Consider the following 13,278-nt stretch of genomic DNA (forward strand, 5'->3'; position numbering starts at 1 on the left):
ATAGCATCCTTGCCAGTGTGTCTGTGCCTTTTGCATTGCAAAGAAGACTCAGTACTGCAAAGACATGATGAAAGTGATCTGGAAAGTTGTGTGTGATTTCTGATGTCATATTAATAGCTTTGCTTATCAGATTAAAAAAGCCCCACGACTGTAAAAGCTGCTGAAGCAGCAGTACTTGATACTTGGACTATTTTTAATCTCTTCCAAGTGATTGATAATGAATGAGTTCATTCTGCAGTGTATAAATTTGTCTTTCTCTTTTGATCTGGACAGATCTGGCGGCCGATAACAGCCACTTTCTTCTTCCCAGTGGGACCTGGAACAGGATTTCTCTACTTGGTGAATTTGTATTTCTTGTATCAATACTCCTCACGATTAGAAACAGGTATGTGATCCATTAAGTTGTATGCACATGGTGAACTCTGCCTGGAGCTGATAGAGGTGGCTCATCTCTGTGCCAGCTTATGTTGGTCAGTGTGAAACTGCTCTGAACACTGTTGTTCCTGGACTGGCCCCTTCCCTTTGGCCATTTGAGATCTTTAGGATTGTTGACTTGTTTCAGTAGGGAACAAGGGCCTGGTGCTTTTAGTTGTTAGGTTTCAGGAAGTGAGTGAGGCAGACTAAAAGATGATGTTGCCTCTGTTTGCTTACATCGGGTGTCCTTTAACACAGAAGGGTGACAGAGCACATGCAGTAATGAGTATATCCACAGGGAGAAAAATAACATCAGCTTTTCCTTTTATTAAACGGGATGGTTACTGGTGTTGTTCTATTGGTTGTGTTGAACTGAGAGATACCTTGTACAAATGAAGTGCACCCCTGTGCCAAACATATGTGTGGAAAAGTTAAGGGAGTAGTAGGATTTTCAGTTGGGGGAAAATTTAAGAGTGGAAGAAAAGAAATCACATAATGGATCATTTATATCAAAAAAGGGATTGTTGTTACAAGGTAGCTTCAAGACTGATTTCATTTTGCACTGCACAGTTCATTAAAGCTGGACAGAAATTGTTTCAATTGAAGTGAGTAGTTACAGTGTTTGCAAAGCCAAGCTCCTACTGAAAGCCCTTGTGAATGAGAATTTCAGTGTAGTTCTAATGGAGTCTTAGAGTTGATGGTGTAAGGGGGAATATATCGCTAGGTGATGTTTGGGAAGTCTCATGGTAGAGATCCCTGGTAGACCTTCCATCCAGGGAGTACTGTGGAATCCACTGAAGTCTTAAGGAGACCAGCAGGGAAAGGGAGGAGTGGTGCCAGACTGTATTGGTTGTTTCCTTCATGAAAGTAAATAGTAGTTTAATAGCTAGGGATGCTTCCTCCTCCTTTCTGCAGTAGACCATGACCATGTGAGAGTGCTGGCAGTTACAACATTCTGCTGGGCTAAACCAGGTATAGTGGGAGTTCCTGGTTACTGTGTGCAAAATAAAAGGAGTCACTTCTTGTACATATACTTGCAGAATGCTCTAGTTTTTCTATGCTGTGGCACAAATCTCGTGAAAATTATTTCAGCAGTAACTCATTTTGATTTTGAAACTGGGAAGTTAGCTGTGTTGTTGTTTGAATCGATGCTTTTCTTTTATATTACAGATGTTTTTCTGGGTATAGGTTTTCTAGGTTAGCCCTCCTTTCTGCAGAAAAAGTCTTGAATACCTTAGGGAGGTACCTAAGTTGCTGATAATGTTTACAGGTGGAAATCACCACCGGTCTATGCCTCCTTTTGTCTGTGAAACTGAGGAAGTGAAACTTCTATTTTCAGGGTTGTATGTGTTTTTTGAGCACTGGTGTTGCATGCCAGCTTCAAATTTAGCTGTTAGAAATAGCCATGTGGTTTTGTACCTTGCTTTGTGCTTTCCTAGGAAGCTGACCTCGAGCTTCCTGAGGAAAGGGAGACTGATGTGTTCTTGTTTTGTTTCAGTGAGAAAAGAACATAACAAATACAAACACAGAATATGCAGAATTCACTCCCCAACACGGAGTTATGAGGTTGAGTCTACAGCTCTTCCCTGATGACTGGATTATACCCTGGGCCTTACAGAAGGACCCAGTGAAATAGAGCTCACCCCACACCTGTGCTGAGCTTTCTGGCACTCTGTAATCCAGTTTTCTTAGATAGTCATTGGAAAGTCAACTAAAATTGTTTAATATTCCTGTTACCAATCTCCTAGATAACAAGAAGTGAAAAAATTTCAAGGTATAATAATTGTTCTCATTTCTTCCTGTTCTGGAAGGATTCCTGAGCTGACATTTCTACAGCCTTAGTCAGCTTCTTCTCTATTTGTTGGTAATAGTAAGGAGAAAACTTCAGCTTATTTAGTTCTTCAACTTTAAAACTTCCCAATATATTTTTCAAAGTGTTTTTTTCCATTTCATGTAGTTTGCATGGCTGAAATTAAGTATTAAAATTGGTAGTTTATTCATTTTGTTTTACTTAGACCAAGTTACTTTAGTTATTCTAAAAAGCTAATGCTTAAAAATAGATTTTCTTCCTTTAAATTCTTTTGGGAAATGCAAAATATTTGTAGGAATCCAAATCGTGCTGACATTAAGCAGCAGTCTTCTTTCCAGGCATTTTGGTGTTCAACTGTGAGCATGTAATTCAGCTTGTTCGTGGTGCACTGTTTGCCACTGTGTGATTTGGGTCTGTTTCAGCAATATTCCAGGCTTTCCTTGCCTGCCTGGGGCTCTAGGAAAGTTGATGGGAGTCTTGCACAGGTGCTGAGATCTGTGTCACCTTCATGTGTGCAAGGAGTTGTTAGGGGATTTATTTTATAGCCCTTGTCTCTGCCAGGCCTCAAACTCAACTGGGCATCTAAAGATAATTTCATTTAGTTTGACCTGCGGGGAATGTTACTCAATTTTTTTTTGGTTTTGTTTCCACTGCTCTGAAAAAAATTGACACATGTTTGAAATGAGAAATTAGACAAGCAGTTCAGCCCAGAAGGAACAGAATGTGCTGCACATTTATACCCTCCTTGTCATGTATGCTAATTTTTTCTGGAGTGTAAAAAAATTGCATCTCTTGAGTCTGACTAGATGATGCAAAGAGGATGTAATTTGCCTAAGTAAGGGCTGGTTTTCACATGACTCAGTCATTGGACTTGGTGTTTCTGCTTGTGCTGTGCACATGTATTTCCTTATTCTGTGCTTCTGATTGGCACTGTGAGGAATATGAAGGACTTGTCCAACTCCATTTTGAAGTCTTATGTAGTTAAAACCACTTACCTCCAGAGTCAGTGTGTTCTTTTTTAAGTATAGACACTGTTTGTGCACTTAATGCAGTAGGCTGAATGTCTTACTTTTCAGTCTGTAGGTTGTTCTATTATAAGGCTTTTTAAAATTAAAAAATCATAAACCACAGACTGCATGTAAAGCAACTGTTATTAGCTGGGCTTTTCTTGGGTTCTGCAAAGTTAAAAAAGCGTTGTCTTAATTTCTTCTCCAAATTTCAATACCTTTTCTGTTAATTCTTTTCATTTGCAGGGGCTTTTGATGGAAGGCCAGCGGATTACATGTTCATGCTCCTCTTTAACTGGATCTGCATTGTTGTATCCTTGTGCTCATCATCAAACTGTGAGAGTATTTCGGTTCTCATGTTTATGCCTGAACTATGCTCAAAGACCAGGATTTATCAAGTGGTTTTAAAATGTAGCAACTGTTCACTGGAGAGTTCAGAAGTGTGTAACCTTCCTGGAAAGGTAGTGAGTGGCTTGCAGAGAGAGCACTAACAAATGGACTCATGCAAGTACATGATCTGGGAACTAGAGTTCTGCTTACATGAAGCTCAGGTCGTGCTGTGGGAGTGCCTGTGGTGTTTCTTGTGTTTCTTCACAGAGCTGCTTTTGTGGATTGCTGTGTGGGCCAAGAGTGAATTTGGTGTATTCAACCTGGAGAAGAGGAGACTGAGGGGAGACCTCATTGCTTTATACAACTTCCTCACAGAAGGAAGTGGAGGGACAGGCACTGACCTCTTCTCTCTGGTGACCAGTGACAGGACCTGAGGGAATGGCCTGAAGTTGTGCCAGGGGAGGTTTAGGCTGGATATTAGAAATAGCTGCTTCACCCAGAGGGTGTTTGGGCACTGGAACAGCTCCCCAGGGAAGGGGTCTCAGACACATGGTGTGATTCTTGGGGATGCCCTGTGCAGGGCCAAGAGTTGGACTAGATGGTCCTCAAGTGTCCCTTCCAACTCTGAATATTCTGTGGTCCTGTGAATTCTCTCTGTGCTGTTGCTACTTCTTGTAGCAGTTTGTGGTGGCACAGTGTGTGTGGAAAAAAGGGAGCAGTGACATCAGTGTGAGCCAGATACAGACAGGAGAGCTAGTGTGTGGAAATGCTGTCACTCTTATCAACAGATTTAGTTACATTCCACTATATGGCTGGAATTGCTATTCCTGCTAGTCCTGTTGAGCCACAGCACTAACAAAGTGTGTTTAGTTACATTCTTACAAGGGCTTTCTTTATGATTGCAGTTTGTTGGCCCTGAGCTATTACATGGATCTAACTGACTTGACTTTCAAACTGGTTATCTGAAAGCTTCCAGTTGCATGTTCCCTATGTGACATAAGGAGCAACCTGGATGCGTGATCTGGGAAAACACTGGGTGTCATTTCTTATGTGTTCATGAACTGCTAAAAGCATTCTGAACATTGCAAAACCCTTCAGTGATTGTTTCTACTCAGCAGTTGCCACAACAGATCCTTTGGCCTCCAAGGTGGGAGAGGAGTATTAAAGCCTGCACCGATGCACTGTCAGAAATTACTTGCTTTCTGTGACTCTTTGGCAATATATTGGTATTTTTTTCATAATCTGGTATTTCTTTAGCTACAAAACCAAAATTTCAGTGTTAAACTAATGAACGAATCCAGCTGTTAAATTTGTAATGTGCTTTTATGCAAGGACTGGTTGAGTTTGTGGTTAGCCCGTTTGAGTAGGGAGGAAAGGCCAGTGCATCCATCAGCTCTGGGGGCAATGACCTGAGGTGAGAGCTTGAAGGGCTACCAAAAAGCAGTTATTGAAACTAAGTGTGTAAGTCTTTAGATCGCTGGTGTTTGTTTTTTTTTTCCCCTCCAGTATAGTGTATTAATTTTAAACATTTTAAAGGCCTTTGCATGTGTGTTCAGTGTTTCTGCAGCTTCTTTCTATTGTTGTAGTCTGTCAGGTCCTGCTGCATTTTCCTTAATGGTGCAATGACAGATAACTGGCTTGGCAATGGACATGCAGGTAAGTGTTTCTTAGATCATAATTTTATGGAATTTAATGACTTTATAGAGAGCATTATCGACATAACTGCAGAGCATAGTTAAGCTAGGCTGGTTCAGTTTATATCAAAATGGACTGTGTGTGTGTAGTGTTTGGGTTAGCCTCAGCTGATGGCACAAGTCTGTATCTGACTGCCACACCTGTGACCCAGTTAGGGAGTCAAGGAGTGGAAATTGGCTCTTTGTGCAGTCAGGAGGTGTTCAGCCTTTTACTCCAGTGGACACAAGATGTCACCTCTGCTCTGTTTCCTTTAATGAATGTGAATCTGCATTCTTTTTCATTTAAAATGATTGTTCGGTTCATTAATATTCTCACAGTTAGTGTGCCTTTTACTTGCCAGTAGAACTTTTTATGAAAAATGCAGCTTCAGATTGGGATCAGAACTGTGAAGTGCAAAATCCTCACACAAATGATTAAGAAAGTGATCTAGAGAACCAGTTTCGATGAGGTAGTTCTTATCTCCCCAAATATTAAGGGGGAAAGTTGGGAAGTGTTTCTAGGACACAACACAGTGTCAGATTACTGTGTGTCTTCAGCAGCCTGTCTCAGCTATTCTCTCCTCATCTTCACTCACCATCACCCAAAGCCTGTACCAATATCTGTTGTATTCTCTACAAAATGATCTTAGCATTTATTAGATCACTTCTCAGGCTCCCCTGGTAGATAAAAACAGTGGTCATGCATCTCTAGTCAGGGCTGAGTTCTGCTAAGGGCTGTCCATAACTTTGCACTTAAACTTTTCTTTGCTGTGGGGAAGGTAGCACAATTTTACAAAAGCATGCTGGAGTCACCCATGTATTGTATCAATTTTAGACTGATTATGTTAGTTTGTATCTTTTTAAGTGGGTATTTAAAATGTTTTTTTTAAAAAATCTGCTTACAAAGTATTCATAGAATCATAGTATCAGCCAGGTTGGAAGAGACCTCAAGATCATTGAGTCCAGCCATTCCATTGCTGCTTAAAAGAGAATCAGATTGATGTGCAAATGTGTTTTTCTATAGGGTTTTTGCTTGTGCTCAGTGGCCGTGCTTGAAATCGAGAAGATAGAACAGGATATCTGGGCCTCTATTCCTGTGTCATATGCTTTCAGAAATTAGTTAGTACTTTGTTTTTTCAGTCAAATAGAAATGGTTTTAATAAAGACCCTTGGGGGGGAGGTGTGGTGAGTCAGGCTGCTGCTGCACTGCTCGGCTTGAGGGAGGCTGGACTGGTGCCAGTGTTAATGTGGAAACTGTTGAGCCCCTGCAGGGATGAGTTTTAACCTCTTCCAAACACTCAAGCTGGTTCACAGCATTCAGCCAGTTGACAGAAGTGCTGCTGGTGCAGAAATCAGCAGATAGCTGAAATAATGCTTTATATTTCTTGCATGAGAAATAGTTCAATCAGCTAACACACAGTCACAGTTAACTGAGCTCTACCAAGGTGGCTTTGCCAGGCCTGGCTGCAGGACTCTGTAACGGTCTGTGGTGCTCTGAGGAGGATGGAGATGCAGGTGACAGTTTGATGAAGTAATTATTAGGCGTATTAGCTTAGCCCCAGATGGGTGTGCTTGGGTTAGTGCCCTGGAAATGGTTGTGGCACAGGTCCATCACTGGCTCTGCAGCACAGCTGGGAGCAGAGGAGTTTGCCACAGCTGCTCTTTCACTTGGTGCAAGGTGGAGCCCTTTGCTTTGGCATGGTCTTGCAAAAGAGAATGACCAAGTAGGTTCTTCTGCTTGGTTTTCCCAATAGCTTTTGAGAAGATCCATGACACATGGTTTCAAAGATTCTAGGACAATCTGTAAAGACTTTACTGATGTACCACGCTTATAAGCCACTTTGGAGCTTTTAGCTCCTGCTGCCTAAGTTTCTCGAGTTTCTGTGAAAGTAATGGCCTTTTTTTTTCCCTTTATTTTGTTTTGTTCGCCCTTGCAGTTGCTGATGATTCCACTCATCATGTCAGTACTGTATGTGTGGGCACAGCTGAACAGAGACATGATTGTGTCGTTTTGGTTTGGAACAAGATTTAAGGTATGTTTGTCAGGATATTGGAAAGGTTTCTGCCCATAAGATGCACATATAAGGGGTGGGGGCAAAATATAAATATTTTCTCATGTTAAAGATGTCCCATGCTTTCACGTAGCTGTACGAGATGCACAGGTCACATATGCTGCTTGAGATGCAGCAAAGACAAATTTCTTCATGATTTTCCATGTGATGTCACTAAGTGTGGCTTTACTGAAAAGTTGTTCTGACAACTGAAATTCATCATTCTGAAAAGAGGAAGAAATTCCTTATAAACATTAACCTGGATAAAAGCTGAATGTAGTGACACTGTAGTGACAAAATATGATATTTTCAATTGTTCTCCTGTGTGACCTTGTCTGTTTCTGCCAGATCTTGTAGTGAAAACTCTTGATTGTTGTTTCCAGACCTTTTCAAAATCAAAAACGCTGGGACTGTGTTCCAGATGGAGCTTACTGTGGAACACAGGGTGCAAAAGGCACGTCTGCTTGTAATGTTTAAACAAATATGTTTTGTCATTGCTCAGTTTGGAGTATCTTACCTTCTTGTGTTGAATCTGCTCAAGTTACTAGATCAGGATTTGTATAATGCCTGAAACATTGAGGTGATGATTATTCTTGTTAGTACAGTGGGAAGCTGAGAGCAAGTTTATGTCCTTAACTTGTTCTCACAACTTCTCTGTCTCCATTGTGTTCTTTTTCAGGCCTGTTACCTTCCATGGGTTATACTGGGATTCAACTACATCATTGGTGGATCGTATGTATTTACTTGCGTGGCCAATTTGAAGTTATAAAAGCTTTTACAACTGTTTAACTTGCTGCTCAATTTAGAAGTCATAATAAAATAAGAGGCTTATAAAAGTGTATAATCGGACTGATAATGCTCAGTGTCACATGGTGGTTGTTCAGAGTGACAGCAAAGAGATGTGCATGTGAGAACTAGAGAATGTAGGTGAGGGGAAAGTAATAGCAATGTGGTTTATTTTCTAGTAACTGTGCATTAGGCCTTTTGCATACTGAAAAAGTAACAGACAATAAAGAAAGAAGAAAGATGTTGTCCCACATGAGCAACCATCATTACTGGGTTTAGAAACAAATTTAGCTTGAGTCTGATAGTGCTGTTACTTTTTTTCCTGACATTATGGTCCAACCTGATTTTTTTTCAGTTTGTGAAACAAGGGAAAATGGCAATCAGCCCACGGAGTGCCATATTGGCACTTGTTGAATTCATCAGTCTCTCTTGAGTCTGTTTGATGTAGAAATCCCCTCTGGGCACAGTCTCTCACTGGTGCCCTGCGTTGGCTGGGGCCTCTTGGTGCCGCTGTAACACAGTTAATGCAACTAACAAGTTTGTGGTTGATTTATAAAAGGAGGAGATAATACAGCAAAACCAAATTCCCTTTTCTGGCTGTGCCTCCTACTGACTCATCTGTCACTTGAGCAAACTGCTTGCTGTTAGATACCTGCTGTTTCTATGCATGACAGAAGATACTCAAGGGCCTCCAGTCAGCAGTGTTTTTGCAAAATTTGGAACACAACAGTTGTGCAGCAGGAGACAGGTTGTCCAGTGAAAACAGCAGTAACTCCTCTAGCTCTGCGGACTATTATTTTAGGCACTAATAGCTGTACGGTCTAATTCCCTGATGTAAACAAGTATTTAATTGCGTTTTCAGTACGGACTGTAGAGAAGGCTTGGAAGGGAGGGTGGAACAGACTGTTGATGTGTTGGCACTGGAGGTTGGCCCTTCTTTGGAAAGAGTAATCAGGCATTGGAATGGGCTGCCCGGGGAGGTGGTGGCTTCACCATCCCTGGAGGTTTTCAGGATGAGACTGGATGTGGCACTTAGTGCCATGGTCTAGTAACCACGGTAGGGTTGGAGTCGATGATCTTTGAGGTCTCTTCCAACCTGGTTGATTCTATGACTCTAAAGAATTGGCTGCAAAATGCTGAGGGAAGTGGAATTTTTCTGTGTCTCTCAGCCTGGCAATGCCCATGGCAGGTGAACAGAAGATAGTCCCTTGTTTATTTTCAAAGAAGACAGCATGTGAAACAATTCCTTTTCTTTTGCCTTGCAGAGTCATCAATGAGCTGATAGGAAATCTGGTTGGACACCTGTATTTCTTCTTAATGTTTAAATATCCATTGGATTTGGGAGGAAGGAATTTCCTGTCCACACCTCAGTTCCTGTAAGCTGGCTTAATTCTTTAGCTCACTGTTTGTTTGGTCCAATTTTTTGTATGGTTCATCAGACACAAATTTCCTGGGATTGTAAAATGTAAAATACTTTACTTCACACTATCATATTGACTGACCTGATGGGTCATCAGAAATGTTGAGTTCCTTGTACATGGCCCATGTGAGAGTTTTTTGTTACCTCTCTGGATGGCTGATGTCCTTTATCCACTCTTAAGAGTGAGATTAAATGTCATAATTCTGCTAGTGAATTGAACTGCAGTCCCTAACAGTTACCAGATGGTAAAACAAAAAGGTTTATCTTGTAAATGATATTTCTTTCTCTGCTCCCATGTATCATTACAGTAGCTACCAATTCAGCAGTATCTAACAGTCACAGGAGTCAGATGTAGACTTGTTCAGGACTTGTTCCAGGACCATGATTCTGGTTTTCAGTCTGTACCAGTCACCTGACTGAGACTGCACATCTTGGTTTCTGAGGGGCTTTTTCTTGTGGCCTGTTCTTTGTTTTGGCATTGAAATGCTACAATCAGAAGCCAAAGTTTGTAGCTTTGGTTGCTGTAAATATTCCTTCTCTATCAAACTTTAGTTAGCAATTCAGTTAACCCTTTTTGCAGCATACACTGTTGGATTACAGTTACACTTTCTGTACAAGTTTTAATGAGTAGAGGAGTTTTGTATTCTAATTCTGTGTTTGCAAGCCTGTCTGGTAAACCTAGTTTTCCATAAGGATTAGAAGACAAGATAATTTTAAAAAATGCCTTTCAGGGTGATAACAGCTCTGAAACTGCCATCAGTCCTGTTGATTATGTGCAGTTCTCTTGATTCCATACGTATCCCACAGGTCAAAGTTCCTCAGAATTCCTCCATGTGCTGAGGGCTTAGATTTGGAAAGAATTCTCTGCAGTTCTACTGTGAAAAGTCAATTGTATTGCAAAGTCTTATCAGCTAAAAGGAAGTGTATAGAAAAGTATTCTGATACTTACCCCCAAGGTAGAGCTGTTTCTCAAACTCTTCTCTTCTGGCTTGTCCTAGTTACCGCTGGCTGCCCAACAGGAGAGGAGGAGTGTCGGGGTTTGGTGTCCCACCCCCCAGCATGAGAAGAGCTGCAGAAGACCAGCAGGGTGGTGGAAGACACAACTGGGGCCAAGGTTTCCGGCTAGGTGACCAGTGAAGAAGTCCTGCCCTTGGAAAACAGCAATGCCTTGGTTTTAACTGGACGTGGAACCAACCCTTAGTGGTGCAGAGCATGCTTAGGGACTGAGCTCTCTGTAGTACTGTTGGAATTAACTGATTAGAAAGAATGTTTCTGGTTCAAGAGAAAATAAAAACTCCAGAAGGAAAAATGTAGATCTTGCTCCAGGTTAGCCACTAGTGTCCAATTTGATTCTGCCATTAAAAATAAGCCTTCTTTATACAACACTGTCTGTCTGTTGCAATGGGATCCATTGGCTGTCCTGTTCCAGGATGTGGTGGAACAAGCTAATGGTGTTCTGTCTTGCCTGGTATGTTAAAAGCTTGGTTGACCATGGTAAGGTGAGAATCCAGTGTGAAGCAGATGGCTCAAACATGCCCCCACGTTTAGGAAGCTGACTTTTTCCATAGCTATGCTTAAGTCCTGGAGTCTTTGGAAACATTATATAAGTGATATCTCTCTGCTGCATTTGTTAAGCAAATTGCAAATGTTTTGTTTCTGTTACTAAGCTGTGGTTTTTTTCTTGCCATGCAGCATTTGTCCTACCTGCTACATCATGGGCTGGGCAAGACTAAGGATAAGAGGGCTTTTGTTTGAAATGGCAATAACAGATGCTCACAGAATTGAAATCTCTGAACTCTTCATGGCATGTTATAAGGCTTGTTCTGTTAAAACTGAAGTTGTCTGGCTTGTATCTTTTTCCCCTGAAATCTGTGAATTCTTGGCTTCAAGGTTTCTATTTTGATTGCCAAATTGAGTATCATAAATACTGCTTAAACTAGAAAATGTAACTTATCATCATGGTTAATGTGAGGGGTACTGACTGCAGCATTGTTTAACTGAATCGTGCAACTTTCTCTTGAAAGCTTTAAGACATCAAAGAATCAAAGCTAGAAAAATCTTTTGCAGGGTCACAATACAACAGAACAGATTGCTTTACTGCAGGACTCTTTCATTGTCAAATAAGAAATTGTGTACACTGTTTATTAGTATCTGTACTTTTTTTGGTAAAAAAAATTGACATGGAAAAGGGAATGATTCTGTAGTTTTCCTTGCACTGGGTTCCCATGGGCAGAGCACATGACTAAGATCCAGGAAGCTGTAATGCCAGCTTGTTACTGACTCACTGCATGGACTTGAGCAAACTTCTTGCTTATCTCAGTTTTCCCAGCTGTAAGGAGGACTCCTGCATGTCTCACAGCATTCTTGCAAGTTAGCTGTCCCCAGCCTCCCTACGTGGGAGCTGCTAGTGAGCAAGGTAAGGCTTAGGTTCACATAAATCCAACACTTCAGCTAGGAACACAATTACTCTAAGCTTAACCAAGACTTCTAAGTCAGAGTGCAGTTGCTCACTTGTTGTTTTATGGTTGGAGGAAGAACAACATCTCCACTAGGATGAGTTTCAAGTCTGACTGAATTGCCCTTTAGCATTTGTCTGGGTAGGTAGGGCACAGAAAGCTGTTCTGCCCCAGTGTAGGTATCTCAGGTAACTTTAAGTAGGTGAAGTGAATCTGGGCTGAAACATTTTTCTTACTACTTTGTTTCTTCACTTAACCTGGGTTCTGAGGGTGTAAAAGCTATGTGATGGGAAGCCAATTGGCAAATAAGCAGTTGGACTGGAAAAACTCAGCTGGGTTGCTTGGAAAAAAAGGCATGTCCCATTTCTTCACTGCAACTCAGTTTTGATGACTTGGCTCATGGAAAAACATAGAAAACTGGTAATGATCATATTGTGTGCTTAGGTTTTACAGGAACTTGGAGTTTGGAGGTCACCTGCCATTTTTGTCTATTCAGTGATGAGTTTTAAAGATGCTCGTCTCTTTCTTTGTATAAAATGGTAGGTAGAAAAGAGAGGTGCAGTGTTGTAAATACAAATTTGTCGTTGAACAGCAGCTGTTGTTTGATATGAACTTGAACAGTCTGAGCACTTTTGTTTCTGCAGGAATCATGATGCAGCTGGGCTTTTTAGTCATCGTAATATCACTGTCTCCAAAGCATTTGTCTTCATTTTGAGTCAGGACCCAACTGTTAAGTGAAGATACAACAGTTTGTGATTCAGCTAAAACCCTGGCACACTAACACTGCAGAGTATCTTTGTATGGAAGGCTCAAAGGAAGGCTTGAGTGAGGAAGCACAGCAAAAGTCATTGTCCTGGTCCACTGCACTGCTCTGGGTCTTGCTTTCTAGTCCATCCTCCATCCCTAAATTGAGAGGAGAAGGTTTGCAATGAGAATATTGACTTACAAACCTTGATTAGCTTCTGAGGTGCTTCAGGTCAATTTACTTTGTTCATGGAAAATTCACTTCAGAATTCCATAGCACAAACTCTGTCTCTTGACCTGAAGCACTGTTTGCCCTCCCAAGTACATTGACAATGGCAGTCTCTTGTTAAATGAGTACCTCCTTTCTTATTTTGTACAGATAATTTCCCCTTTTGTAATTAATTTTTGTTGGCAAAGTTTTAAATTAAAATTTTAATCGCTGTTACTGTCTCTGTTTTGTTAAATCATATTTCAGCTTAAGACAAGCCTTGTGATCTGCACCTCTCAGGGATATTGGCTGACAGCTGCACTGTGACACTATCTCCTGCTGCTGATAAAAGTACTCAAGAAAATGACCTGCTTTTGGG

At 41.1% G+C, this 13,278-nt stretch overlaps 1 protein-coding gene across 1 annotated transcript; it reads left to right on the forward strand.

Annotated features, from left to right (window-relative positions):
• Nucleotides 1-273: 273 nt before the first annotated feature.
• On the forward strand, nt 274-11,167 carry DERL1 (derlin 1; the record flags this gene model as incomplete). The annotated part of the gene is made up of 7 exons (XM_009078694.1): nt 274-385; nt 3,478-3,542; nt 5,191-5,217; nt 7,172-7,267; nt 7,965-8,017; nt 9,337-9,447; nt 10,490-11,167. Coding segments are annotated over 7 exons (603 nt in total), but the record flags the coding sequence as incomplete, so codon positions are not given.
• Nucleotides 11,168-13,278: the final 2,111 nt, after the last annotated feature.

This window comes from Acanthisitta chloris, unplaced genomic scaffold (genome assembly GCF_000695815.1).
Source record: "Acanthisitta chloris isolate BGI_N310 unplaced genomic scaffold, ASM69581v1 scaffold757, whole genome shotgun sequence".
Classification (NCBI taxonomy): domain Eukaryota; kingdom Metazoa; phylum Chordata; class Aves; order Passeriformes; family Acanthisittidae; genus Acanthisitta; species Acanthisitta chloris.